This window comes from Rattus norvegicus, chromosome 20, assembly GCF_021556685.1.
Source record: "Rattus norvegicus strain SHRSP/BbbUtx chromosome 20, alternate assembly SHRSP_T2T, whole genome shotgun sequence".
Taxonomy (NCBI): Eukaryota; Metazoa; Chordata; class Mammalia; order Rodentia; family Muridae; genus Rattus; species Rattus norvegicus.
In genome coordinates, this window is record NC_141553.1 from 29,512,376 (window position 1) to 29,537,500 (window position 25,125).

At 51.4% G+C, this 25,125-nt stretch overlaps 1 protein-coding gene across 2 annotated transcripts in view; it reads right to left on the reverse strand.

Moving 5' to 3' along the window:
* Window positions 1-25,125, reverse strand: part of Cdh23 (cadherin-related 23) — a 382,621-nt gene that overhangs the window by 160,882 nt on the left and 196,614 nt on the right. For both annotated transcript variants that reach the window (XM_087596750.1, NM_053644.2), the window contains 2 exon segments: window positions 21,270-21,382; window positions 19,790-19,978 (listed from right to left, as the gene is read on the reverse strand). In XM_087596750.1, coding sequence (XP_087452876.1) covers window positions 19,790-19,978; window positions 21,270-21,382 — 302 coding nt within the window.

Below are 25,125 nucleotides of genomic sequence, written 5' to 3' on the forward strand. Positions count from 1 at the left end.
GGTGCAGTGGAGGAGGAGGACTGGGGAGGATCTTCCCGCCTGATGACTGTCTCCGGCTCTACCTCTAAGGCCCATGGAGCCTCCTCTGGGCTCTTTCTGTCATTCTGTCTGTCATATACTATGTCTGCCATGTCCCTCTCCATGCCTGGTTTATTTCCCACCTCTTGGTCCTTTCTCCATTAAGGAATGCAGAGGAGAGGAATCTGCCAGTATTAAAACCCGAAGGCAGTGCTGAAGAGATGACTCAATGCTCAGACAGTAAGTGAGTTGGCCATCAAGTCCAAAGACATGAGTTCGATCCCTGGGACCCACATAGTAGAAGACAAGTGATTCCAACATGTTGTCCTCTGACTTCCACATACATGTCGTGACACATGCAAGTCCCTCCAACACAGACTAAACAGGTAAAATATAAAATTTAAAAAGACTCAGAAGAGATTAAAGGAGAGGTGAGAACTGGAAAGTAGAGGAAAAACAAACAAACAAACGAGGTGGCTACAGTGGGCCGGGACTGAAGAGAGCAGAGAAAATGTGTTAAGGAGAGTGCGGGGCTGCTATGCATGACACGAGGGTGACACGAGGAATCTAGGAAACAAAGAACACTACTATATGTCTCACACCCCAGAGACCCGCACTGGGGCTGCTGCATCAGCTGCTCTATTCTGTTGTTTTGAGGTTCAGCGTGCAGGTTTTTCTTCTACCTCAGTATTTTACCCTGCTCACTTTTCCTGTTAGGGCCTTAAGCACTCTAGGCAAGGAGGCTCATGGGAGTGGAGGCGGGGCTTAGGACCACATGATCTCAGCTCAGGGGGCGGAGCCAAGGCTGAAGCGAAGCCGAGGTAGGGCTTGCTGACTGAGTTTGGTCTTTGCTGCTTCACGTAAACTCCTCTCCATAGGGTCAGATGTGTCTGTCTGGCCCTGGCTATAATGTTTAGTGATCATCAACTTGAGGTGAGTTTCTGGCTCCTATGTAACCCATCCATCTGATGCTCCACCCGATTAGACAGGTCCCTTGTGGTTGAACATAGGGCTACAGCATTATGAACCCAAGATTTTGGAGAGCTTCCTTCTGCTAGATCTTCATGGTGAGAAGGGACCGCCAGGCATCTCTGGCCCCAGAAGCCTTTCACTGCAGAGCTGACTTTGACCCTCCCACCAGGGCAGGGATTCTGAGTTGCTACAGAAGCCAGGGATCAGGCACTAAGCCACTGGAGCACCCTAGAGCCCAGTAGGTGGGGATCTCACTGGACTAGCAAGGTGAGGCACTTGAGCCGACCTGTTCTCAGAGCCAGGGACAACTCTCCTGTCTCTGGAATAGGGATTGTGAACAGAATATGGGGGGTGGGCAAGTGCTGTCAGCCCCTTTCGGCCTATTCTGTGGTTGGGGGGGCACTCCAGAGCCCCCAGCCCAGAACTGCTTCCTGGAGACTACTGTACAGACAGTGCTACTCTGAGCCTCTTGGGTTGCAGAATTTTAAGGTCTCTCTGGTAGGATCCATTCCATCAGCTGGAGGGGACCAATTAAATGCCCGAAAGGACTCTAATAGCAAAGGCATTGGAGCATGACAGTTCTAAACCGGCGACACCAATGGCTGTCTCCTGTGAACCCTGGCCTCTTGACCACAGAACTCATAGGCCTGAGAAGCTGGGAGTGTCTGGATGCGCCTGCTGGGAAAGAGGAAGGTTCTCTGTGATTCTCCCCACCCTCAGGCCTCCCTGCCCTTACCCAGCCTCACTTACCAAGTTCTGTCCATGGAACCCATCAGTCAAAGAGGCGGGACAGGAGGAGCCAGAGAGAGAGCCACACAGGGGGGAAGAAGGAAACAGAGAGAGAAGAGAGTGAATCACCAGCCAGGGTAAAGGAGGGAGGCCGAGAGGGACCCTGGGATCCTAGCCTGTGGTACAGGGACAGAACCCTCAGGCCTGAGTCCACAGCTGAAGCAGGGATGCTACAGGAGAGAGGAAAGAGGGTGGAGCATGAGCTGGGGTGAGGTCACAGGAGGTCATGCATGTTCTTTTCTGGGCTCTCCTGCAGCCCAGGTGTGAACAGAGTGAGCTGTGAGGTGAGGGGCCATGGCCCCTCATTCCGCTTCCAGAAGCCTGGAGAGAAACCCTGCAGAAACCAGCCCCACCAGAGCTGTCCTTTTATTTTCCTAACATTCAGAAAATGAAGGAGGAGAAGGAGAAGAAGAAAGGGGAGAGGGAGTTGAAGAAGGAGAAGAGGAAGAAGAGGAGTAGAAAGAGGAGGAAGAGGAGGTAGAGGAGGAGGGGGAAGAGGAAGGGGAAGAAGAGGAGGAAGAAGAGGAGGAGGAGAAGGAGGAGGAGGAGGAGGAGGAGGAGGAAGGATAAAGCCAAAACAACATAGGACATGTTCCAACTGTTTCATGCCTTTCCCCAGAGGTGGCCCCTCACCCTGTCCTCAGGTCCTTGCCTCAGGAGACCCACACCAAGGGGTAGACCTCTTTGTGCACAGACACCGATACCTCCATGAGACCCAAACAGAAGCACACTCTTCCTCCTCTTGCAGCTCCACTGTCGGACCCACGCCTAGGTGCGGCTGCTGACTGGGATGGCCACAGACAGCTTTGAGCGCCTCCTGCTGTTGTGGCTCTCGGCATTTGGGAGGTTTGAAGATTGTTCGCCTTGCCCTGACTCTAGTGTGTTTCTGTCTGTGTTGTGCTGTATGGTACAGGCATTTGCTAGTGTAGGAATATGTATATGTGAGTGTGCATGCACATGCACACAAACATACACACAATCGCACATGTGCACATATGTGTAGAGAGCAGAGATCGACCACAGATGTCTTTCTCCGACTGCACTCCATCTTTATTTTTTGAGGTGAGACCATTCACTGAACCCGAGACTTACTTATTAATTGGGCTAGGTGGCCTGGCTTCAGGAATCCACCTGTCTCCCTCTCTCTCCTGCCCCAGTGCTGAAGTTACAAGCATATGTCACCGTGCCTGGCTTTCTTTGCAATATGGAGTCTGAGGATTTGAATTCAGCTCCTCACGTTTGCTCACCAGGTACCTTACTAATAGAACCCTTGCCCCAGCCCTTCCTCATTTCTCTTAAAGGCTGCAGGGCACCCCCCCACTGCATCACCAGTCTCTCTGTGGTCACTCATGCTGGGAGCCACGGACACATACTAGGTAAGAAGACAGGGCAGCAGATCTCCCTCACGTGCTCTTCCCGAGGCCAGCAGGCAGAGTGGCAGTGAAGACCCCGCAGAGAGGTTGGGTGAGCTACTCAGGGTGGCTGGGGCTGGAAGGTGAGAGTTGGTAAAGAGCCCAGGTCCAGGTTCCAGGTTTGTAGACCCCCGCCTCACAGGGCAAAGGAGCAGAATTCTGATGTACGAGTTTCCCCACCGCAGCGCTGGAAGGCAGCAGGTAAGGGGCACGTTGGCCCTGTGGTCAGCAATATACCAGAGGTGACAGGCTTCTTGTTGCTATGACAAAATGCCCGAGAGAACCGGCCCGAGGGAGGCACACTTTGTTAGGCCTCTCGGTTTGAGAAGCTTCAGTCCAGCAGAGCAGGGAGGGTATGGGGAGCAGAGTCACTCATGCCTTGGCAGCCAAGAAGCAGAGAGAACTGCCCCAGACAGCGGGGTTTGCTCTTTGTTCTGCCCCATGACCTTGAACCAGGGTCTCCTGTACCTCAGGCTGGTATTCCTCCTGCTATGTAGCCGAGGATGACCTTGAATTCTGGATCCTCCTGCTTCTACCTCCTTAATTCCAGGATTATAGGCGTGTGTCATCTGCCTATAATCAGTCAGTGCTGGGGAGTGAAACTGAGGCTTCTTGCAGGCAAGCCTGCCACCCTCCCAACTGAGTCGGATCCCAAGGTCCCCTTTGTCCTACTTTTATTCTGTCTAGGCCTCTGGGCTATGGGGTGGGCTCATGAACCAGTCTCTCAGGTTAATTCTCTCCAGACGCTCTTTCCAGACACAGCCAGGAGTGGCTTTCTCATAGTATGGTCCTGGTACTTAATCCACGGCATCGCTGTCACCATCTCCTTGGAGCAGGCTAGAAAGCACATTTGTGGGCCACTTACTCCTAGATTGACTAAACCAGAGGTTCTGGAGTGGGTGCCAGCACCGTGTGTAACAGTTTTCCAGGTATCTCAATGTATGTCAACCTGGGAGAGCCACTGGGAACCAAGGCAGGAACGAGTTTGAGCCTTAGTTAGAATGATCTGCACAATGCGACAGAAGAACAGGGGAGGTTGCAGGAAGCACACAGAGGAGATGGGGTTTCAGAAAGCACACAGAGATGGGGTTGCAGGAAGCACATGGAGGAGATGGGGTGCCCAGTTGCTGAGGTCAACCATGGAACTGAGAAGCCTCTTGGAAGGACAGCATGAACCCTGCACAGCACTGTGTAAACCCTCAGGATAACTCCCTAGCCTAACCCCATCTTTCAGAGTAGTCGTGTGTGTGTGTGTGTGTGTGTGTGTGTGTGTGTGTGTGTGTGTGTGTGTGTGTGTGGTGTGTGTATGTGTGTGTGTGTGTGTGTGTGTGTGTGTGTGTGCATGTGCTCATGGGTGTGGAGGTCAGAGATCCACCTCAGGTTTTCCTCAGGTGCCTCAGGTCCACCTTGTTATCTGTAGTCTCAATGGGATCCTGTGGCTCACCCATGTGGCTAGGTTGGTGAGGCTGGCCAGCCAGGGAGTCCCAGGGTACTGCTCTACCTTCCCAGCACCGGGTCTTTAAACCTGTGCTTTTCAGTGGAGCTGGAGATCAAACTCAAGTCTCTATGCCTACCTGGCAGGGACTTTATTAACCTACCATCTTCCCAGTCCCTTCCCTAGCCTCTTGACGAGACTTCTGTGAGTCTCAGACACTAAAGTTTGTCCACTTGTGCTACTAAGGTCTGTCCCCTCCCGATCTCCTCTCCTGGATCTACCTCAGAGGCTCAGGTCTGACCCCTTACTTGTCAGGACTCTGTGTCACTGTTCTGAAGCTTCCCAGAATCACTGGGAATCACTGCTGACCAGTCCTCACATGCTCTCCCTGGCTGTTCTGGAGAACCAGGTTCTGCTAGGCCCACGCAGGAACTCGGTGGGGATGGGCACCCACCGTGTTTGTTGAATTGGTGTAAAACTCTTAGCTACAGCCCTGGCCTAGAAGCCTTTGTCTCAAGTACTTCCAACTTTTGGCTTCAACATGTGTGACACACACCTCTGTGACATCAACCAAGGGTGGCGTCCTCGTTACCTGTTGAGCTGCCAGGATCCTCCCATTCTCACTTGTCTTCCTACAGGACTGCCATCCTGCTGCTGGAGGCGGCAGGAGGCGCTTTCAGAAGTGTTAAAGGGCGATTTGGTTGGAAAGGGAGATAAAAAGAACATCAAAAGGAGCCCGGTGTGTGTGGAGAGGAGCCTGCGGGTGGGGGATTAAATTCTACTCTGCGTGAGGTGATCTGAAGGGCTGATTGGTGGGGCTGTGGTCCCTAAGACAGCTGCAGCTCGCTCCCAAGGCCTGGCAGCCAGGGGCTGCTGGCTGGAGACCTCTCCAAGCTTGGTTTTCTTTATCTCTTAGGAAGGGTTACACACTGAAATCATCCCTCACTCCCCGCGCCATTCCCCAGTCGCTCTTGGTGACTACAGCCTTCCAGCCCCCTGCAGAGGGCAGCTCCTTATCAGCCAGCTGCCAGCAGAGACTGCCTGGCTACTTCCCTTCACCATGCCCCACCGTCAGTTTCTGGAAGGGGAGGGCCACCAGGTGTGGTCACCTGCCCTTGCTGGTTGCCACTAAGCCTGTCCATGACTCTGTCACAGTGGTCTCCTGGCCAAGTGCTAGCCTCAGTTCTTCATGGGGTAGGGCTGATGCATTGGGCCCTCTGCAAATGCATTGAGATACCTGAGGCTTTCACAGGAGAGGGACAGGGACCTGCATGGGGTGGGGTGAGGTTGGCCTGACTTCAGCAAGGCTTTGTGGCCATGAGCTGAGGTCTGCTGAGCATCCTCTATCCCTCTATAGATTCTGAGTGAGAAAGGTCTCAGTGCATCTCCCTACTCATGCCCAGGCCTCCTCTAGGGCCTGAGGCCTGCAGAACAGCCCAAGCACACATGCCTTACTAGGATAACACAGTAGACTCTGTTCTCTGCTGTTGGTCACTGGTAGTGCCACGCCAATGACCTGGCGGCTCACTTTCCCTGGAATCTTGGCTTCTCTGTTACAGGATATGGCTTTCTCTTTATGGACCTCAACAGAACCCCAATTCAGACTACTATAACATTCCCTCTTTTAAAGAAGTAACCCTAAAAACTTGGGGGATGACTATAGCCTATTTTGACCATAAAAATCTAGAGAGTCAATTCTGAAACAGTAAAAAAAAATTAGTGTCTTTGTCAAAATTCAAGCTTTGTCACACCATCATGAATAAACCCCCAGACAGGAGTTTGTTGAGAAGGAAATAAATATTCAAAATCTCCTTCAACCATCCCTGGCCTAAACACCAAGAATATGTTCCATTTCTGACCAAGAATGATAATAAAACTTTTGATTTTCAGGGCCCCAAACCTTATGCTTCCTTGCCAGGTTCTACCCCCTGTCCACACCCTCTCCATCTCTGAAGGGGGTGCAGTGGAGCCTGCCCTCTCTGACATGAACTGAATCTTCTTCCCAGAGACAATCGTCTCCCGGGAGCTCCATGGGCTGGTGAGAGACCGAGGATAAGGAAGTGGGGTGCAGAGGGGGTCCCCAGAGTCAGCGCCATGCCCTTAGAAACTTTGTCTAGGACTCAGATCTGCCACAGGATAGTCCTGGGACCACACACCTAGCGGGGAACACTGAAGTTTAGTGATGTTTGTTAAAATCATGGCTAGGTAGATAGCTTAGGGAATAAAGTGCTTGCTTTACAAGCATGAGGTCCTGGGTTCGGTTCCTAGCACCCATGTAAACACCTGGTACAAAGTGCTCCTATAATGTTAGCACTAGAGGCAGAGGCAGAGGCAGAGGCAGAGGCAGAGGCAGAGGCAGAGGCAGAGCAGAGGCAGAGGCAGAGGTTTGCTGGTCAGACAACCTACTAGAATTTGTGAGCTGCAAATAATGAGAGAGTCTGTCTCAAAAAAAATAAGGTAGAAAGAAGGTCCTCCAAGGGTAATATCTGACTTCCTCTGCCTATGCATACACCACAAACAGAAGAAACTTAAATGCCCTGAGCAGTCAGACCTGAGCTTGGACTCAGGCATCCCCCTCCTTAGTTTTGTGGTTTCACATAAATGATTTTTCTTCCATTAGACCTGCTTTCGTCATCTGCAAAATGGGGGTGGGGGAAGACCTAGCAGACTACTGAGGGCAAACTGTGACATCCTGGTAGCTGCCTGGACAGATGCTCTTCTAGGAGAGCCATTTCCAGAGTTCTAGTAGGCATAGGGTGAGAGGGGAGGCGACCCTGAGATGGGCTGAGTTGAGACCTTGGCCAGGGCTGGGAGGGGCAGGCAGAGGAGGACCCGCAATGGATGAGTAGGGTGCAGGGACCATCCATTCCCACCCTCAGCAGGGACTGCCGGGGCTCCACGCTCTTGCTGTTGGTTGAGCTCATCCAAGCTATTGAGTGGCAGAAAATCAAAGCTGGCAAGCTGTGTTCTTTATCACTCCTTTGTCCTGTCTTCCACTCAATTAATCCCAATTAGATATGGTGAACTGGCCTTGGCAGGGAGGAGACCCCTCACCCTCTCCCTTATAGTCAGCTGCTTCTCCCTTCCACCCCTAGATTTCTGTCCCTGCTGCTCCAGGCCACTGCCTCATGCCCACTGCACCCCTGAGGCTAGTCTGGATAACCAAGTCCAGAAGGCACCAGAGATCCCCATGGAACTTGCTAACTCTGTCTCCAGCTCCCCTTGGGGACCTCAGAGGCAACTGTTGGCCTCCACTGCCCTTTCCTGAGTTCTAGGTCTGTCTGGCCCCCAGCAACTCAGAGAGTCTCCACACAGAGCAAAGGCTATTGCCCCCTTTCTGAGTCTCTTCTCACCCCAAGTCCTGCCTTCCCAGGTTTGAGCCTCCAAGCAGGCAGGACTAAAGCTGAGAGTGTGTATTCTCTGGAGCTACCACCCATTGCTGTGTGATGGGGGAAGAGCTTTTCCTGTGCCTCAGTTTCCCAATCTGTAAAATGGTACTTTTGCTTTGGGAGCTTCTCCTATCCACCCTTGAACATGAACTACTTGATGTCCTCTGACTGAGGTGTTTCCTCCCATTCTCTGTCCCTCTCACCTCCTCTCTCACTCTCTGTTCCCCTTCGTGTCCCTTCACTTCCTGTCTGAAACCATAGACACTTAGTGTCACCCGCCCCCCCAGAACATGCACATATCAAAACCCTAATCCCAAACGAGGGTGAGCCTCTCAGACGTGACTTGGGGTGTGGGTGGAATCTTCCAGAATGGGATGCCAGCTCTTGATGGCACTTATGCAAGGAACCCCAGGGCCACCCTTGCCCTTACTGCCATGTGGGGACACGGGGAGAAGATGACCATCTACAAACCAGGAAGTGTCTCTTGCCATGCAACCGAATCCTCTGGCTCATTGGTCTTAGATGCCCTGTCTCCACTTGGAGGCAACTGAGCCCCCTGGTTACTCTGGCCCAGACGGACAGACTGAGCCTCTCTCTCCTTCCATATCTCCTCCGCTCTTCTCTTTGGTGCCCCAGGTTACCCATCGAATTCCACACACGCCTGCACAGATGGGATCAATCCCAGGCTGCCTTGCCGTCAGCTTATCTCTGCTCCAAATGATTGATTTTCCCTCTTTAAGAGTAATTTGCTGGTGAATTCCATGTATTGGGGGGAAAAAAAACCTCAGCACAAGCCTGTGAAATCTAATTCAATCCGACTGGCAGCTGGCACTTTTCAGGGAAGAACACTAGAGAGCCGTCATTTCCATCCCGGATGGGTGTAGTGCTGTGGGAGGCGGCAGGTGCTTGTCACCTGTGCAAGCACACCTCCCTCTGCCGGCCCCAGCTCTCCTGGGAATCATAATGTACTCACACGGAGGCCGTCGGAGGGGTGTTTAAATGAACAGTTCCCACTTTGCAGCCCACAGCCAAGTGCATCATGGGAATCCCTCATAGGCTAGCTACACCTGACCTTCAGTCGTTGCCTTAAGGCATCCTTTCTCCCTTCTCTCTCTCTCCCTCCCCCTCCCTCCTTCCTCCTATCCTCCCTCCTGCCCCTCTTCTCTCTCCCTCCCTCCCTCCCTCCTTTTTTCCCCTTCCCCCTCCTCTGACTTCTGAGCACTGAGTCTGTGCCCTTGGGACCCAGTGTAGCACATGTCCTATGTTCCATGTGGTTCGGTCCTGCTGCCTCTGTCCCCTTTCCATTCTGGTTTGTCTGGCTCAGTTTCCCTGCCCTGGCCATGGGTCACCTGTCAACCTTGAATCAGGGATGCCTGCCTGTCATATGCATACTACAGGCTTGCATCAAAACATCAAGGAAGGGGGTGATGTCATCTGGTCTAGAAGCCCCTATAGGTATCTTTGATGGTGACTCCTCTCACCTCATGATTTTTGGGGCATAGGGACATCCACAATACTTCATAAATGAGCATGTAGCATAACTAACGGTTTTCGTTCTACAGTTCTATGAATAACAATGCATGTCTAGATTCCTGTCTCCCTTCCATTAAGCTAGGGCCCCAAACAATTCTACTACCCTCCCAAAGAACCCTGCTGTGTTCTAAGTCTTCGTAGCCCCTGCTGTCAGCCACAGAGCTCCTGTGTTCTTTGGGGATGTCACAAGTCACACAGACGTATCATTTGGTATCCGGCTTCTCTTAGGACAATACCCTTGAATACACCTGATTCTCCCCCAAGGCTGCCATCTCTATCTTTGTATGTGTACCTGTGTGCACATGTGATATATGTGAGTACACGGATGTGGGTGCATGCACACATGAATGTACTCACACATTAAGGGCAGGGGACCACACCAGGTGTCCTCGACTGCTCTCTACTTCAAGTTTTGAGACAAAAGCCCTCACTGAACCCGGAGTTTACTAATTCAGCCAGGTCAGCTATCCGGCAAGCTCCAGAAATCTCCTGTCTCTGCCTCCGCAGAGCTGGGATTGACTATATACTAGTCCTTGACAGAGAAGCATGCCCCTGCCTCAGAGGCATGCCCTCAGGCTTTCTTCTGCTAGAATATCCTTCCACTAAATGTTATCACCTCAGAGGTCTCTCCTTCAATGCCATCTGAGCAGAGAAGAAGCAGGAGGACCCATGACATCGTCATCATCATCATCACCATCACCATCACCATCACCATCACCACCACCATCACCATCACCACCACCACACAATCCATCCCCCTTGAGCGGGCCTCAAAACTGCTAACTTCTTACCTAGCAGAGGATGGCCTTGAACTTCGGATCCTCCTGCTCCTAACTGCTGGAATTGCCAATGTGTGCCAATGTGTAATTGCCAAAACGCCTGCTTTATTGCAGCACTGGGGATTGAACCCAGCGCTTCCTACATTCCGTGCCAGCAAGTTACCAAGCGAGCTACAACCCTGGCCTCAGCTGCCTTTTCTCCAAGTTATCTTTGTATTGCCTGCCACGTATTACCCATTTGTTTTGCAGTGCTGGGGATTGGACTCAGGACCTCCCACATGCTGGGCAACCTCTCTAGCCCTAGTGGCTTTCCCCACCCTTTTTTTTTCTTTTTTCTTTTTTTCCCGGAGCTGGGGACTGAACTCAGGGCCTTGCGCTTGCTAAGCAAGTGCTCTACCACTGAGCTAAATCCCCAACCCCTCCCCACCCTTTTTGAAAGAGTTTAATTTAGTTGGGTGGTAGCAGCGTGTGTCTTTAATCCCAGCACTTGCGAGGCAGAGGTAGGTGGATCTTTGTAAAGTTCAAGGCCATCCTGGTCTACAGGGTGAGTTCCAGGACAGCAAGAAGTGCCCAGAGAAACCCTGTCTCAGTCACCACCCCCACCTCCACTCCCAAATAAATGTAGAGCCAAAGTCGGGGTGAGCCCCAGGATCTGAACTGCCGCCTGCCTGCCTGCCTCCTCATTCTGTTTCTTCAGTTTCCCATGTTGGGAGCTGAAGCTGCCCACAGGGAGCAGCAATCACGTGATGAGATGAACAGTGTGAACGAAGTGGGCAGGCAGGGGGGCGTGGGGAAAAGACACCATTCCGGAGAGCATGGGCCTGGGGCCGGGACTGGGCGCCACAGGAGGCATGAGTCAGGCAATAGATAGTCTAAGGGTGCAGGATAAGGTTGCTAGTTGCTTCTGATCCCATGGGAGCTTTTGGAAGACCAAGTGCTGTTTTAGGGATGTGACTTTTCAGATAAAATGAGTCTCACTACTTCCCACTGGGTCCTGCTCAGGTTCGCGCATGGAGGATCATGGGAAAGGGTCCTCACTGGGAAACAGATAAAAAGAGAACCAGTCTGCAGACGCCCCGCCCCCGCCCCCCCACCCCGATCCCCACCCCCACTCAGCCTCGCTGGAGCTCAGGGAACTTGGGTGTGCCCTGACAGGGTCCAGGGACACTCTGAAAACAGTGTTTCCCAGCGGGTTTATCACTTGCCCCACTCCTGCCAGGCAGGGACCAGCGCAAATCACATGCTAATTGCATCTGTGATGACACCAAGTGTAGAGGTATCTGAGTCACACCAGGCCACCCTCTGGTCCTCAGGGAGGCTGGATCACGCAGCGGGGATGTGAGAATGTGCCAAAGCCAGAAAAAAAAAAAAGCCCAATAATCACAATCACAGCAAGAAGAACCTCCACAAAGGCATCTGGGGAGAAATTAATGGGAAACGCAGACGGGTTTGTCCTGTTCCTGGGGCATCCCTTCTAGAGCTGATAGGTTTGGCAGGCAATGGTTATCTTCCTGGAGAGCCTCAGTCTTGGGGGAGGGACCAGAAGCTGCTGCCTTGGTTTCTCCTTGGACCAGAGGCCTGTCTTCTGCTCCTTCTCACAACTCTGTGTGAGAGGCAGAGGGCGGGGTTGGGAGAGGGACAGGACTGGAGGCATCACCTCCCACCCGCTTCAAATTTCATGGTGATTGACAGCTACATCTTAGTTACTTGCCTAGAAGGGTTGAGGAGGGAGTGGCTAGACAATGGATGACCACGCCCTCGAAAAGAGTACAGTCCTGCGATTGGTAGACTGGTCACCTTTCTTTGCTCCTAAAAGAGTGGCTTAGACAATCTGAATTCAGGATAGCAGCGGTTACTTTCCGAAGAGGCAGGGGTGTGTATGCCTACTGTGTTCAACACAAGCAAACTATGTGTTGGGGAGACACCATCTATCCTACAGGGCTCAGAGAAACAGTGGTCTTAGTGATGAATACTCACTGGAAAGTGTGACAGGGATCAAGGGGGTCTTGGCTTCATCCAGGTATGCAGAGGCATGCTCAGGGCACTGAGGGCTAAAAGAACCAACCCCAAAAGCTTGGTAGGTGTTGGGGAGACAAAGGGGAGGGGCAGAGGTAGGTGGGGGTAGGTTGCAGGTAGTGAAGATGAGGGGCCCCCAGTGAAGCCGGGGCCGGCCTATCTTCTCTTTTTGTTGCTGCTTGTTTTTTGAGACAGTTTATCTGTTAAACTTTGGCTGTCCTGAAACTCACTCTGTAGACCAGGCTGCCCTTGAACTCACAGAGATCTGCTTGCCCCTGTCTCCTGAATACTGGACTTAAAGGCGTCACCACCTCCAGGTTTGCTTATCCTCTTCTTTCTTTATGCTACAGATCCTTCTAGAAGCCCACTGGTCTCCTAGGATTTTTTTTTTTTTTTTTTTGGACAGCATCTCTAACCCAAGCTGGTCTCAAACCCCCTATGGAGCTGAGGCTGACCTGGAACTTCTGATCCTCCTCCTGGGGCTACAGGCCTGCACCACCACATCTTCTGGTATATGTGGTGTTGAGGATTGAACCCAAGGCCTCGAGTACCAATGGGGCCACATCCCGACCCTATTGGAATGTTTCTAATTGTATAAAATAAAGGAGACGCCAGCTAAGTCAACTGACTACTTTGAAACAGTTTTCTGAGTATTTTAAAGGGGCCATGCAGTCACATGTGTGCTTTGGAATTCATGCGGCAAGCATTTTAGAGGCAGAGATGCCAGCCATGTGCTGTTATTTCAAAGCGGGGGTCAGGTGTAAATAGGATTTTGAGATTCCTGGAACCCCAGCAAAGTGATCTGAACACATCAGGGGTTTTCCTTGAGGTCAGAGCCCTTGCATCTAGACCTGTAACAAGAGAGTGGGTGGAGCTCACATTAGTGAGAACGAAAACACAGGCTCTTTTCTTCACCTCTGATCTAGTCCCTCAAGGTCGTGGGCTCTGGTCCCTGTAGGACAGAAACTCCTGGACTGGAAGGCTGCTTTCCAGAGGGGCCGGAGGGAGCTTTAGTAAGGACACACCCTTCACAGTGCTGAGCGTGAGGGCACATGGGAGGAGTGGACAAACCGCGAACAGGAACAAACGGATCAGGAAATGTAAATGAACACAGGCTTGTGCCATGGTTCTCTGAGAGGCCTAGAACACACATGGAATGGAAAATCCGGGTGATGAGCGAACACAAGCCTGAGACTAACAGAAGAAGCATCTCTGCCCCATGCACCCCGCCCCAATTCCTAAACAGCCCAGCATTCTGGAATTTTCTCCCCGCCTTCCACCTGTTTTCCTTAGATGCTGGTGATGTCTTTTCCTTGGGGAGGTGGGTAATTTGGCTCCACTCCCCCACTTATTCTCCTCAAACAAATTAATCGTGACAGTTGCCTGAAATAAGAACACACTCTTGCTAGACGTACCCTGCTCACCTGTCTGATTCAGGTCCCTTTTTCTTCCCCTCCTGCCAGCCATGCAGGAGCTGGGAGGACCCACCACTCTGTGGGGTCAAGTATTTGAATTGGTCCCACAGGGTGATGTTCCAGTCCAAGCTCTGTGACGGAATCCCTGGATTTCCCAGGGTCCCCACCCTCTGCCATCAGAGGACCTGAGAGGACGGCAGTTTGCAATTCTCTTTAACGCCAGGCAAGCAGAGAACGCTTTTTCCCTCCTCCCATGGTCCCTAACAATGCATCCACTCACTCCTATGTGACACCTCCATGGCATGTCCCCAGTGGAGTGCAAAGGGGAACAGCTACTGAGTTGGGGAAGGGGGGTCGGGGAGAAAGGCAGCCATATATCCAACCGAGGAACCCCGAGGCACAGGGGAGAGATCAGAATCAAAGGTCAAATTCCACCTAAACTGTAATCCACTCTATGTGACTGTGGGCAAGCCCCTTAACCTCTCTGAACCTTTCCTTCCTGACAAGGACAAACATTCCATCCTGGGATTACCTCCTGGGCAGGAGAGTTTGAGATGGGGCAGGCCCTGTTCTAACTTACTTTCCCTCGAAGCAGTTCTTTGAACTTTCTATTGTTACTCTGAGGACATCCGGAGCCTGAGTTGGAAGGACAACTTTGCTTCAGGGCCCTTATTATGATTTTGAACCTGTTGGCTCTCTTATCCTACTTGCGTGAGGTACTCTGGATAGCACCAGATGCAGAAAGGCAGGGGTTGCTTGGGAGGGAATCAGGGGAGCCACAGAGGGCCCAGGTCCAGCTAAGACAGGAGGGTAGATGATGTGGGGCACCGGAAGCCTCCACATCCTGCCTTCCTCCTGAGTGGGTACTCAGGTCCACTGAGCCAGGTGTGGTAGGGGATGCCTGAAATCACACATGTGTGCACGCACACCCGAGCACATGCATGTGTGTGTGGCCATGCACGCATGTCTGTATGTACACATGTGTGTGGAGGCCATAGGTTGATGCAGGGTACTTCAATTGCTGTTTATGCTGTTTTTAGTCAGAGTCTCACTGAACCTGAAGAACACTGATTTTTTTTCTAGGCTGGCTGGCCTGAGAGAGCCCCAGAATCCTCCTGTCTCTGTTTCTTCAGCACTCGTATAGACTGGGCAATCCCCCAAGACCAAATGTGAGGATAAAGCCTTCATGTCCCAACTCATAGGGGTCCCAGAGGCGGATGCCAGGCCAGATGGAGTCACTTCTCAAGCAAGGACTGGAGCAAGGACGCTGTGGACACCAGGCAAGTGTCCTATCTATGAGTGACATCCCAGCAACTGGTTCCACTTTAAATTGCAGACTCCTGTCATTGTGGTTGTTAATATTGTCCCGATCATGTCAGCAACTTGAATCACGTAGGAGACAAGCTTCTGGGCGTGTCTGTGAGGATGTTTCTGTCAGGTGGGAAGAGTCACCCATTGTGGATAGACTACCCTATGGACAGACATCTTAGACTGAATGAAGAACCAAGCTCCAGCCTTCATCCCTCTCTGCTTCCTGACTCCGGACACGATGTGACCACTTCCCGAGGCTCCTGTCAACACAACTTCCCTTCGTCCTCCAACCGTGAGCCACAATAAACCCTTTAAGTTGCTTTAATCTGGTGTTTTGCCACAGCAAAGAGAATAGCAAATACATCACTACAAACACGATGTGTGTGGCCTGATGGGTCTGGCAGGGCGCTGAGGGACACTGTCCACAGCACAGCAGAGTTGCACTGTGGGAGCTGTGAGATGGCTTGGAGGAACACCTCCCACTCCTATAGATCTAGCCCCTAGGTGTGGTGGGGGTGGGGGTCACTGGTTCTAGGCCAGCTGAGCTACATAGCAAGACTCTGTCTCAAATATAAAAACGAGAACTAAAGCAGACAAAAACCAAACCAAACCAAACCAAACCAACCAACCAAACATAAACAAAACAAAACAGGTTGGGAGGGAACTAGGGGTTCTTTGGAAAAGAAACAAAGAAAGTGGCAGTCTGCTGTCACTTTCCATGCCGAGTCAACTGTCAAAATCCCTGCAAAGGAGCAGAGTAGGAGAGACAGAATCTAGACAGACTAGGTGAAGCCGGGTGGGAGGGTGCCTCACCCTCCGTTAGTTTGATGCTCCAGGGGAGGATGCCCACACAGGCAGCCTCCTCCAGTCTGTGGAAGAGTGGCTGAGTTAAGCAGAAATGGCTGGCCTCCAAGGAGCCCTCAGCTAAGGGAGAGGCCGGAGGCTGCAGGCTAGCCCAGAGAGGCTTGTCCTGGAGAAAGCCTAGGGTGGGAGTGAGTGGACACTTCTTTGCTTATCTACTCCAGCACCCCCAGGCTTTGGGGGTGGGACAAATGAGACTGCGGAGGTGCTAAGAGTGAATGCGCCACAGCCTTCCGTTTGAATCAGAGATGGGTCTCCACCAAGGCTGACTGCTGGCCTTCCGCCTCCATTTTTCCTGGTCTCACTCCACACTTACACCCCATCTATTTGCTTCTCAGTTGTCACCTCAACTGTCACACAGGACAAAAAAAAAAAAAAAAAAAAAAAAAAAAAACCCGGCCACCCCTGACTCCAACCCACAGCAGCTCTTTCTTCTCTGCTTTTCGTGAATGTTCTATAGCCTGGTAAAAGGTGGACAGATTACCTGGAGACCAATTATGGGAGTCCTTGGGAGGAGCAAGGGCCTCTTGCCAGCCCCTGGGTTGTGGGGCTTAGCACACTAAAAGCCCGAGGCGCAGTGGCACACTCCGTGGCATCTCGGGTCTGGGGCCACTGGCGGTACATCTAGCCTTTCCGAGATAAGTCAGCATCCTAAGTAGAAACCACAGCCACAAAGTTCCCCAGAGGTCACCTGCTTCCTGCTACCCTTTCCGATTTCACCACCACACAATAGTGGACGATTGAGGTCAGCCTGCCCACGCAGTCTCTGGAACCCAGCTGGGAAGGAGCCCATGGCCATCTTCCAGCTGTGCTTAGCATTTATGGGGAAGATTTTGAGCAATGAATTTCTCTATATCTAGAGTTCTGGATAGGGTATGAGGCATTGAAGACCTGCTGAATCTTGGTCTGTGGATCTTGCATCCTGTAGACCCTACAGCCTCCCAACCCACCAGAGGGTGAAGATCTGGGTCATTACCATATGGCCACAGCTGTGGGGACAGTCCACGACTGCCTTTGGTTCTATAGAGCCCTCAACAAGAGGTCTGAGCTCTCCATATGTCCTCTTCCTGCATTCTAAAATGTTCTCAGTTTAGCCAGAAAGACGGCCTAGCCAGTAAAAGGTGCCTGCTGCCAAGGCTGACGACCTGAGTTTCATTATTGTAGCCCATGTCATAGAAGGAAGAACCGACTTCCCAAAGTTTTCTTCTGACTTACAGATACAGGCTGGTGTATCCCACTCCCACTAAACTATCTATTCAAATAATTTGCTTAATGAAAATGTTTTTTCTGCTACAAATCCAAAGGTAGATTTGAACTCAGACATAAATGCTAACACACTCAAGAACACAGTGAGACAGTCGTTCAGACAGTTGCCTGGTTGCTTTAAGTGTGTCCTGAGACACTGTATTGCAGCAGGTGCCTCCTCTTCCTGTCTGGTGTGCCTAAGCCCTTAGCCTGGGTCACAGCGTTCTTCCTTAGATCTAGAGAGTCTTGGCCTTGGATGCTGCTCTCTGGCCAGATCTGAGCCCCTCGAGGTTCTAAGGGTAGCAGGAGAGACAGTGTGGAAATCCATACAGGAAGTGAGGCTTGCACTTCTCTCTCTGAGGGCTGAACCTGGCCACAAGTGGAGTGGAGTGGAGACATGAGGGTGGGCTGATGGCCTCTGGGGGTCTCTGATCTGCCAGTCCTTGTCAGTACTCAGGGTGTCACAGGGCCCTGAAAGAGCAGGACCCTGAGCGGAGGCAAGCCCTTGATTATCAGAGACAAGGTCACCTCTGTGGAGGAAAATGACAGAGGGTAGGGACAGCCCCTGTTGCTCCAAGTGCCCCTGGCCTCAGGTCCTGTCACTGGCTATGCTATGTGGGGTGCCCACTAAAGGCAGACTGGGATCCAATACCCACCCACCACACAGTGGTTTATCTTCATCTTCAACCTGATAGGATTTACTAAATACAGTAGAGAAAGTAAACTGAGTACCAACATTCATCTGTTTCTGTTTCCCCAGCCTCAGATACAGTGTAGCTCAGCCTCTCTTACAGCCATTAGGACCCGCCCTCACACTGTGAGCCAAAATAAACCCTTCTTCCTTGAGTTGTTCTTGTCAGGTGCTTTTATCACAGTAACAGAAAACCGATCAATGCAGCATCCTGGCACCCACTGCAGGCAGGCTTGCAGCCTGCAGAGACCCTCAGGGTGAGGGTCTGACTCTTAGCGTAGGGTCAGGGCTGTGTGCCCTGGGGAGCTGCAGTTTGGGGAACAGGGAGGGTGGCCAAGTCCTGTGCATTTTCCTTCTTCCTCCACAGGGATCATGTCTCCTCCTCTGGGATAGACATGGGTTTAGCTCGAACCCTAGACTCACTATGGCCGACCAGCAAGCAGCTCAGGGCGTCACAGACTACAGCATAGAGGAGTTTGTCTCTGCCTACAGCCTTCCTTCATCCTTTTGCACCTGTCGAAGAAGCTGCTGACTGAGTTCTCCAATGCCCACCCAGAGCAGTGCTCCCAGCAGACAATCTGTCAGAATCAGCCTGTGCCTTAGGGTTAACTTGAGTTTGACAGGCACAGCTTTCTTCTTTCTTCCTAAACACCTGGGCATGGGGAGGTTCTGAAAGGGTCATTAATGTCTCCTTCCTACAGAGCTGGTCAACAGGGGCTTACCCTCAAGGCCTTTGGCCACAGAGCCAAAGGATCAAGTATGACTCCCAGCTCCCTTGCTTCTACCCCAGCCCAAACCCTGCATTGCCTGTGTGGGGCACAGCCTGCTCTGTCTCTGGGCCTCTGTGGGTCACCAATTTTCCTAGGTGCCCCTTGGCTCAGTTCAAGACTCCTCTCCCCAGGAACCCCTCTCTTCAGCTGATCATTCATGGTCTATGAGCCCTGGACCTTGGATGTTACACAGGGATGGGCAATTCTTGTTACTTAAGTATCATTATACCACAGAAACCTGCACTAGACTTTGCTCTGAGATTCTCATGCACTGTGTGTGTGTGTGTGTGTGTGTGTGTGTGTGTGTGTGTGTGTGTGTAATGTGTGTATGGTGTATGTCATACACGTTTGTGGTATGTGTTTTATGTCATGCATGTGTTAGTGTGTGGGGTGTGTGTGATACATGTGTGTGGTGTGTATGTGATGTATGTATGTATGTGTGGTGTGTATTATGCATGTATGTGGTATGTGTGTATGTAATGAATGTGTTGGTATGTGGGAGTGTATGTATTGGTGGTACATGTGTGGATATGGTTTGTATGTGACACATGTGTTAAGTGTATGTGGTGTGTATATATGTGATACATGTGAGTGTGATGTGTATGTATATATGTGTATGATGCTTGTATGTATGGTGTGTGAGATACATGTCTGTGGTGTGTATGTGTAGTACATGTGTGTGATTCATGTGTATCATGTATGTCACACACGTGTGTGGTATGTTGTGTCATTATGTGTTTGAGTGTGCCATGCATGGGTGTGGTTTGTGTGTGTCATACATGTCCATGTGTGTGAAGTATGTATGTGTGGTACATGTGTATGTATGGTGTGTGTGTGTTGCATGTGTGTATATTGTGTGTGTCATGCATGTGTATGGAATGTGTGTCATGCATGTATGTCTGTCTGTGTGTGTGTATGTGTGTGTGTTGCATTGCAGACAGTCCAGAGGGTACAGGTCGAACCATTGAAATGTGAGAAAATGTGAGAACTGCTTTTAAGCATCCTTAAGCCAAAGGAGTTGGTGAGATGAGAAAGGCATGTCCCCATGTGAGGACATCAAAAGCAGGAGCCAGAGACTTCTGGTTCCCCTCCTAGTGGTGAATAGATCAGGCAGGCAGTGAGTGCAGACGGGCTATAAGCTCCAGCCACTCACCTCATCCTTGTCCACCACCTGGATGAAGAGAGGGAGGGCAAAGCCGACCTGTGCCAGCTCAGTAATGGCCACGCTGTACTCAGAGCTGTTGAACTCCGGGGCATTGTCATTGATGTCGATAACCAGGATGTTGAAGGTCGTGGTGACGGTGGCGTCAGACGGACTACGATCATCATTCAGCTCAGTGCCCTGCACACAGAGGAAGTCACCACAGTCACAGAAACGGCTGCTACCCACTCAGCATGTTCTCAGCACTAGATCATGTGTGCTGGTGTGAACTCCTCTCCCATCAATCCCCGCCACGGCCCTAGGAAGACAAGGACGCTGAGGATCATAGATGTGGGTAATTTGTACCAGAAGAAACCTGAGTAGGTTTCAAACTTAGGCCATGGGCTTCTGAAATCATCAAGGAGTGGGGCAGGAGGACCAGACAGATATCACCCACTGAGGGGTACAGGAAGAGTCCACTTGGCTTGGAAGACGACAAAATCAAGGGCTTTGCTTTGCACCACTGACAGATCAAGACCTCACTGAGTCCCCACTGTGGTCCCAACTTTACTGAGCCTGGGAAGGTCGGAGTCAGATGCAGAAAGGACCCAAAGATACCTAAGGTCCCAAAGTACTAATTTCCCAGTTCTGACCCAAATTTCCTGCTCCAGCTACTCTGAGGGAGACCTGGGTAGGGAGTCTGCCATTAAGCACAGAGATAGAAATGCCCACCCCAATGGCCATTCACCTAACATTTTGTATGAAGGTGGGAACACTGAATTCAGAGGGCCTCAGGTGAGGTCTCAGGTACTGGGTGGAGGGATGGGCTATCTTCCTCTGGAACAGACCCTTGGCACCCTTGTGAGGAAGCGGAACATGAGGAAGGCCTGGGGCTAGTGTACAGGGGGGACACTTTGCTTACATGTCTCCCTGGCTGACTCATACTTGAACATAGGGAAAAGGAAGGGGCAGGTGAGCCATGAGAGCCAAGAGGTCCACAGCTGATTCTGCAAGGCCAAGCAGGTCCATGCAAGGTCAGCTGTGCCCTACCCTTCATGCAGAACCCACTCAAGGCCCCTTGCCACTGATCTACGCCTGGGGCTTGGCAGTCCCTGGTACCCTGCCTCCTCTCCCCACCAGGATCCATTCCCTAAATAGTCTTCCCAGGGAATGGTTCAGAAACCACTTATTTCAATTAAAACTGTCCTCAAGTGGCAGGTAGCTGCAAGGCATGGGGCTGGCACCTCTTCCCCACCACCCCAGCTCCTACCCCTTCCCTTATAGCCTGCTGTTTGCTAAACTGGGGAAGCATCAACCCTAAAAGGGAAGTGGAAGCTCCGGTCAGTACAGGCATTGGTAGTGTGTGCGAAGGGCAGGGCAGACCTGCATTTATAGCCACCCTTCCCCCTCCCGGCTGTCCTTCAGACTGCTGCGGAAGGCCTCAGGCTCTTCGGTGGTCTAGGAGGTGTGGTACCCAGCCGGTGGGCCTCACCTTCACCGTCAGGATGAAGCCGTGGCTGTACAGGGGGTTCTCCCGGTCCAGCAGGCCATTCAGGGTGAGAGCCCCGCTGATGTAGTCCAGGGCAAAGATGCTGTTCGTATTCCCTGCAAGACAGAAGCCAAGAGCCATGATGGAATGGCAGAGGAGTGGAGTCAAGGCACACCGCTCTGGAGGGGGACAAATCAGGAGCCTCTGACAAGGGTAGAAACTCTGAATCACAGATTACAGCGCCCTCTCCAGGTTTCCACCTGGTTCTCTGAGCCAGGGGAAAGTCTCCTTTTGTTGCTGGCCAGTATCAATATTGATTACTAATTTTCTTTTTTAAAATGCTTCTTTTGTTATTCTTTTGTTTGTTTGCTTGATTTGAGACTCAGATAGCCTAGGTTGACCTTGAATTCCCTATGTGGCCAAAGGTGACTTTGAATTTCTGATCCCCTGACCCTTCTACCTCTGGCTTGCAGTGCTGGGGCTCAAAGATGGGGTTTGAGCATGCTAGGCAAGCGCTCTACCAAGTGGGCCATGTCAGGCCCTTGCTTTCCTTTAGAATAGAGCCTTCCAAAGCGGGCAAAATTCAGACAGGACTCAGACATGATTTACTTTGTACTATTTTTTCTAATTTAAAATATGTATTACTAAGACTAGGACTAGTGTTTAGCTTGTATAAAAGTGCACGTGTCAAGGTGTGCATGTGGAGACCAGGGACAATTTTGTGAAGTCAGCTCCTTCTACCTTTACGCAGGTTCTGGGAATCAAACCCAGCTCTTCAGGTTTGTCAGGCAAGAGCCTCCCTTTCCCTGTCAAGCCATCTCATTGGCCTGCTTGTTTTCCTGTTCTATTCTATTCTAGTCACCCCATCCTGACTTTCTATGGCAATGGTAGAAGGGTTTGCTTTTTTTTTTAAATGATGAATATGTTAAAACATAATTCAATTTTAAAGAATATTCTAAGTTCTTACTAAATTAAAGACACTTACTTAAACTACTCACAAAAATTATACATGAGCACCTCTGGCCTCCTGCCCAGGCCCCGCAGCCTCTGTACCTCCCCTGCCAACCAGGCTTCCTGCTTCTGTGCCCCCACACTGTGACCACCCCGCTTCCCTGGCTTCCCTGGGCTTCACACTTGCTCCTTCTTGCTCTGATCTCTCATTCCCCGGCTTCCTCTCTGTTCTCATCTCCTTCCCTCCCTATCCAGCCATCCTTTCCTCCGGCAGAGCTGTGCGGATAGTCCAGTCAACTTCCCCTGGTTCACAGGCAGTGGCCCCTCTTCTGGCTTCTCTGTGTGACTCCTCTACCTGTCTGGACTATGAACTCCCGGGGGACAAGGACTTTTCATAATTGTCCACTGTGACAGCACGTACCGGCACATTCTGTTCTGTATGGATCCTGTATGGCTACGTATTCCTTAGGCCACCAGGAGCAGCCCTGGGAGACTACTGTCCGTTCTTTATGGCCCTGCAGCTGGGCTGTGATTCTTGTCAACCAGGTGGGCTCATTCATTCCCAGATCCTACCGCATCCATTCACAGTTCTGCAGCCCCTAAGACAGGCTAGCATCCATTCACAGTTCTGCAGTCCCTAAGACAGGCTATCCCGTGGCCAGGCCTGAATGAAGCTGCAGTTTGGATGGAGCCCATAGCGCTCTTCTCCCAAATCAAGCCTCTGAGGTCACAGCAGGCAACACCATTCACAGATGGGAAGCAGCTAGGAAGAGGGCTGATGCTCTTGCGTGATCCTGGACCACTTACCTAACCCATGTGGGGCTAAAATGAGGAGATGCTCTGTCTTGGGACAACTGCTTGCTTGGTTTATGCCCTTGTGAGCAGATTCCAGGGTATGGGCAGGACCAGGTGAGCATGAACTGTCCCTGACTCCGATTCAGGGAACGAAGTCATACCCAAGACCCAAGCTTTCAATACGCAGGGAGTCCAAAGTCCCCATGGAAGTTGTGGTACTTCCCTGCCCTTCCCTGTCCCTACGTCAAGGCACCAACAATGGAAAGTCTTGGGGAGATAGCTTCTCCTTCAGTCTTTAGGGCTGCAGGACAGGGGTTGTTCCCAGCCTGCTCATGCAGTTAGCCAGCAGTCAGCCAGGAGTCCCTCTGGATCTCTCAGCCACCGTAAGACTCGCCTCTGTGTGGCTTTGGAATCTGGACCTGGCCTCAGCGCTGCAAGTGTGTTCCCACATGCTTCTGCCTGACACTTTTCTCATGCAGCAGACTGATGGGTGTAGCTGTGTTTGTGTAAAGAGGACAGGGTATGAGGAGGCACCAGGCAGTTTGCTACAGGAAATGAGGAACTGTGTGTTCTCATTCATTCATTCATTCATTCATTCATTCATTCATTCATTCATAGAAGTGTGTGGTCTCATTCATCCATTCATAGACCCTCATGTTTTCATTCATTCATAGAGTATGTGGTCTCACTCATTCATTCACAGTGTGTGCTCTTATTCTTTCTTGTCCTGCATCTGCTTGGTGTTAGGGGTACATCTTGGAGAAGCAGTTCTTACTTATAGCACAGCTGACCAGACAGGACAGGGGTGGGATGAAGCCAGGACTACATGGATCAGGAGGGGGCTGGTCCTCCGTTCCTCAACTCAGACAGGCCCTGGCATCCTCAAGCTCCATGGCCAGCTTCCTGTCCCTCCAGATTTTCATATCCATTTATTCTTTCTAATAAAGGAGCCTATGAAATGTTTAACGGAACGTGATCCAATTTTGATCTTTGTAAGATTTCGCCATAAATCATTCAGAAAACAGGGCAACCCCTTGCTGAACAAACTTGCTTAACGTTTGGGTTCAGGGAATAGGGCTTCTGACCCCGGCATGTTCGGATTTATCCCCTCACCCAGCATCTACCCCCTCCATTTATGGCCTCACTGTCCTCTCAACCTGAGACACTCAGCATCTTTTCCAATAAGTCTCCTGACAAATACCACTAACTGGGGTACACTCAAACAAGTTTGGGGACCTTCCCCAGCACGATATGCCATCACACACACACACACACACACACACACACACACACACACACGCACGCACACACACACACACACACTTTCCACAGCTCCGTGTGATTTTCTTCCAAGCTCCTAAGACCAGCAGGCAGAAACAGCTACACCCAGGGAGCTGCCAAGGCCACCTGAGTGAGGTGCTCACTTGCCTGCTGCCACTGTCACCATGGCAACTGCAGCACTTGCTAGGATGCTATGGGGCTTGGGCACTGGCTTGAAGGAAGCCCCATGTGGGAAAGGTCATGTTCTTTAACTAGCCCCTCGCTTACCCTCTTCAAGTTTGTACTTGAGCCCTGACTGTGGGTGAAGAACAGGGCCATCGGTGGGGTCCTGCCTTCAGTCTATGAGGCCCACCCTTTATGTTACTGTCATGCTATTGACAGAAGGAGCCCTCATGGGGCTGAGGCTCCACTGGAAAAGCAGTAGGTTAGAGGAGGCCTCAGTCATGCCCTCAGGAAGCCGACCAACTGGATCAACTCAGTTCCATACCAGCTGTGTGGCCTGAGTCGAGTTTCTTAGCAGACATGTAACTACTTCCTAGTCTGCAAAACAGAGAGAGCGGGAGTCCTCCCTGCACAGGATTTACCAGCTGTGATGAACCAGGGCAGAGCCTGGACTATGCAAGTGTCCACAAAGGCTGGAATGAATATGGCTGCTGTAGTCCCCGCTGAGAGCTGGGCACCATCAACTATGGCCCTTGACATCCCTGCTTGTCTAGTGGAAACATGCCCTTGATGGCAAGTGGGTTGTGGTGAGGAACAGATGCCCAGGTCCAGGGGGCGTCACGCCCCAGTTCCAGCCTCTGTTCCCATCATCATTTACTCCCAGGCACCG